The sequence below is a fragment of the Ceratina calcarata genome, unplaced genomic scaffold (assembly GCF_001652005.2).
Source record: "Ceratina calcarata isolate Rehan_Ccalc_2016 unplaced genomic scaffold, ASM165200v1 scaffold298.2, whole genome shotgun sequence".
NCBI classification, from domain to species: Eukaryota; Metazoa; Arthropoda; class Insecta; order Hymenoptera; family Apidae; genus Ceratina; species Ceratina calcarata.
This window is the reverse complement of record NW_017152248.1, coordinates 124850-128601: the sequence shown is the minus strand read 5'-3', so window position 1 is coordinate 128601 and position 3752 is coordinate 124850. Positions and strand designations below refer to the sequence as shown.

General features: G+C 32.2%; 2 protein-coding genes across 2 annotated transcripts in view; one reads left to right on the top strand and one right to left on the bottom strand.

The window, feature by feature from the left end:
- The window catches only part of wapl (cohesin release factor wings apart-like), a 6923-nt gene extending 4329 nt beyond the window's left edge, over positions 1-2594 (top strand). Inside the window, exons 6-11 of the mRNA XM_018023238.2 lie at positions 620-842; positions 919-1134; positions 1210-1389; positions 1470-1558; positions 1634-1735; positions 1813-2594. Coding sequence (XP_017878727.1) covers positions 620-842; positions 919-1134; positions 1210-1389; positions 1470-1558; positions 1634-1735; positions 1813-1962 — 960 coding nt within the window. The 3' untranslated portion in view covers positions 1963-2594. The remainder of the gene's footprint in view (positions 1-619; positions 843-918; positions 1135-1209; positions 1390-1469; positions 1559-1633; positions 1736-1812) is intronic.
- Positions 2595-2822: 228 nt separating this feature from the next.
- The window catches only part of LTV1 (LTV1 ribosome biogenesis factor), a 3274-nt gene continuing 2344 nt past the window's right edge, over positions 2823-3752 (bottom strand). The window contains exons 4-6 of the mRNA XM_018023239.2: positions 3401-3592; positions 3077-3325; positions 2823-2986 (exon numbers count right to left, since the gene is read on the bottom strand). Of these exons, the coding sequence (XP_017878728.1) occupies positions 2873-2986; positions 3077-3325; positions 3401-3592 (555 nt within the window). The 3' untranslated portion in view covers positions 2823-2872. The remainder of the gene's footprint in view (positions 2987-3076; positions 3326-3400; positions 3593-3752) is intronic.

Sequence of the window (3752 nt, the reverse complement as noted above, 5' to 3'; positions counted from 1 at the left end):
GTCTTGCTTTATGTACAGCAACTGTAATGTTCGTACTAAGTCAAGATCGTTTAGCTATGGATTTAGATCGCGATTGTTTAGAGCTAATGTTAAGTTTATTAGAATCTGATGCCAGTCACAAAGATGCACTTGACGATTGTGGCCTTAGCCGGGCAGAATTATTAAAAAATAAAGAAAAAGTGCGCCAGCTGTGCGCCGATATTCAAGCTCAAGGACACGCAAAACATTTGAATCTTGATAATATCACCGTAAGTATTTTACGAACACCAGGAAGTAAATTGATTTAATAATGATTAAATATACATGGTAAAATTTGTAACCAGGTTGGTCAACTCGCTATGGAGACACTCCTTAGTCTTACTTCAAAACGTGCTGGTGAATGGTTTAAGGAGGAACTTAGAGAATTAGGAGGCTTAGAACATATTGTAAAAACGATCAGAGATTGTCATCGTCATATTAACACCCAGGAAATTACGAAATCTGGATGGACAGATCCATTATTAGACAAATTACGCAAAGTTGATAGATGCCTCCGTGTATTAGAAAATGTAAGACACATCTTCATATAGTAATAGTAATACTTAATTTATTTTCTTATCGTTTATATCGTATGCTTCAGGTTACTCATATGAATGAAGAGAATCAAGTATATTTATTAAAATATGAGAACGAAGTCTTAGTTAACACTTTAGCAAATTTATATCATCTCTGCGGACAAGAAATTCCAGTTTACCCAACTATTGATTCAAGTGATAAGACATCCACTGGTGCTGTTATTAGAGAATGTTTGTTCGCTATTATTAAAGTCCTTATCAATCTCACGCATCGATTTAATAGACAATGTAAGTCTTATAGTTGGAAGAGTATTTAAGGACTTACACTCAAGACACACGATATTATGTTCCATATTTTTTTCAGCTTTCGGAAGTAGGACTCTGGGCTCGCAACCAGGTGTTTTAGATTGCACCCTAAACCTTTTGTTGCGCGTCCCCGAATCGCTCCCAGAGGAGAAGCGTTTTGATATGATGATGCTGGCTCTCATCTTATTGATTAATTTAGTCGAGCAATGCGACGATAACAAGCAACTTCTAATTGAATCTAAAGCTCCTCCGTCGCCAGAAAATATTTTTGATGGTATGCATATACGTATTATTGTTACTCTAGTATTGATTTAAATTTAACATATCTTATCTTTGTTTGCTGGATCAGCTGAGGAAAGTGGAGTCGAATGTTTAATCGACTTATTTTATAAGCAAGAGGAATTAGCTCGCGCTGAAGAACAAAAAACCGACGCTATTTTAGACGGTAAAAAGGATTCCGAACAAACAGAAACTGTATCGACTACGACTAAAACTCAAGAAGAATTTATTGAAGAAACTGTTACAAAATGTTTGTACACTCATAGAATTTTGGCTACAATAATGATAACTGAATGAAACATAATAACAAAAATGCTATTCTTTTTATAGTATTACAAAAAGCGGGATGTCATATGGAACATACCTTGATAGGAGCATACGTAGTTCTTTTACTTGGTTACTTAATAATGGATAATAAGGTAATATATTTAAAAAAAGGAGTATGAAAACAATATTATGACTAAGAAAATAATGCCATACATATATTTATCTAGGATTATGAATCGTTGGTACGCAGCAGACTTCCGGACAACAATTTTTCTACTATGGTATCTGTACTTCAGAAGTTCTTCAATTTTATGAATTTAACGGCATCGGTACGTATATTTAATTTTCCTTCTTCATCGGTATTAAGTTTTTTATTGTCTCACAAGAATGATCGTTTTGTTTTTAGAATGAAGTAAGCAGCTGTGGAATAGCTGCTACTGAAAAGGTGATTAAGTTCCTAAAAATGTCCGATGCCCGCGTCAAAGAAGAGAAAAGCGAATTACCATTGTCAGCGTTAGAAGATCCGAACATAATGCTCCATTTATCTTCGTCTTGATTGATATCACATTTACACATTTGATATTTTTTATTACCCTGGCATGCAAGAAGAGCCAAAGTTATATATGTCCAACGAAGCAAATTCTACCTATTACAGCATGAACGGACTTGTTTCATATTGACTATATATTTTGATATATATTTATTCACTTACGTAATTTATTGCTGTACCATCTATTAAATTGACTTACTTTTTCCCAATTACAGTAACATGCTAGATATTAAGCAAAGTATAAGTTAATTATCCAGAAGTTAATAAGATGAAGAAGCACGCCTTGTAATTACGCACTTCAATGGCATGTACATGTAATATTAATTTTAATTTACGTGATTCGCCAATCAGTAAGTTTTCTTTTTTAGTTTTCCGAACTGTCAAGAAGAGTGATAAATTGTAAACTTCTTGCCAGATTATAATTCGTTCGCTGTACGATAATGCATAAAGTTTTAAACATTACCATTACCTACAAATTTATTTTACTTTTTAACTATGTTCAAACGATTGGCGGTGTTGGGGTTTTTCAGGACCCATTTCAAATTTGAGATGGCATTACTCTGTAAGTTTATTTTAATATTAAAATGATACTATAAGCCTTGTAAATGTAAATTTATAAATTATAATTGTATCTTAAATTCTCAGTTTCATGTTATTGGATCCCATTTAAGGAATTTAGGATTCCATGAACCTTTAATAAAATATTTTACTTAACAATTAAAAACAAAGTAAGAGATATATAACATTGTTATGACACATGTAATAAACTAGCTTCAGAAAGTATGACTGTAAAATAAACCATTTTCTAAATAAAGATCACTTACTTTTCTTTGAGAGAAATCAGTAAGTAATTATTTACCGTAAAATAAATATAAACGCATTTAATTCTTAAACACAAGATACACTGAATATTATATTAAAGTATTCTATTTCCTTGAACATTCTGCCTATTATTTAATGCAATCTTTTCTTGGCGTTTCTTTTCTTCCTTAAATGCCTGGCTATTCGCTTTCCGCTCTAGTCTCCTTTCCTAATAACAAAAATAGTTATATTGGTATTTATTATTATTGCATTCGTACACGTTTAATTAAAAAATCTTTCTATCTATATTCAATCTTACTTGTCTATATTCTTTAAGCGCTTTTTTCCTTTCCTTCCTCTCTTCCGGAGTTTCACCTTTTGGTCGTATACTTAATATACTCAAAGTAGATTTCATAGTTTCCGCAATAGATCGAAGTCCCTTCGGCTTTGAATCCTCATTCTGTTGATCAAACTCAGCCAACGTCTTCGCAGTTAATTTTCCAGCAGGATTCTCCAAAACATTTTTTGGTATGCCTGTTCTAGAATAAACTTTGATCTTCTGTGGATTCTACAAAAATTGCTGTTATAATTCTGATCCAATAAAAATGGAAATACAAATAATAATTATTTTTAAACACCACACCTTAGGTTCAGAGATTAATTTTGGATGATTGTAAATATTACTATATGTACTAATGATACTGTTACAATCCCATTTATCCTTTTCCCTTGCATCAACAACAAGATCCTCTAAGTCGTTTTCATCTTCCGAACTGGAATACTCCTTCTCCAGAATTTTCATTCTATCCTTCATCAACTCCGCAACATTGTCAGCCTATTAGAAAAATAAATTAATGCTTAATCCCTTTAAACAGACATCATTTAAGGATGTATTGGCTATAAAGTCAATCCCAAAAGTTTATGTACCTTAGAAAAACGCATTTCCTATGATTAAAAAGAAATGAGACGTCGGAAGAACAATGCTAATAATAAAT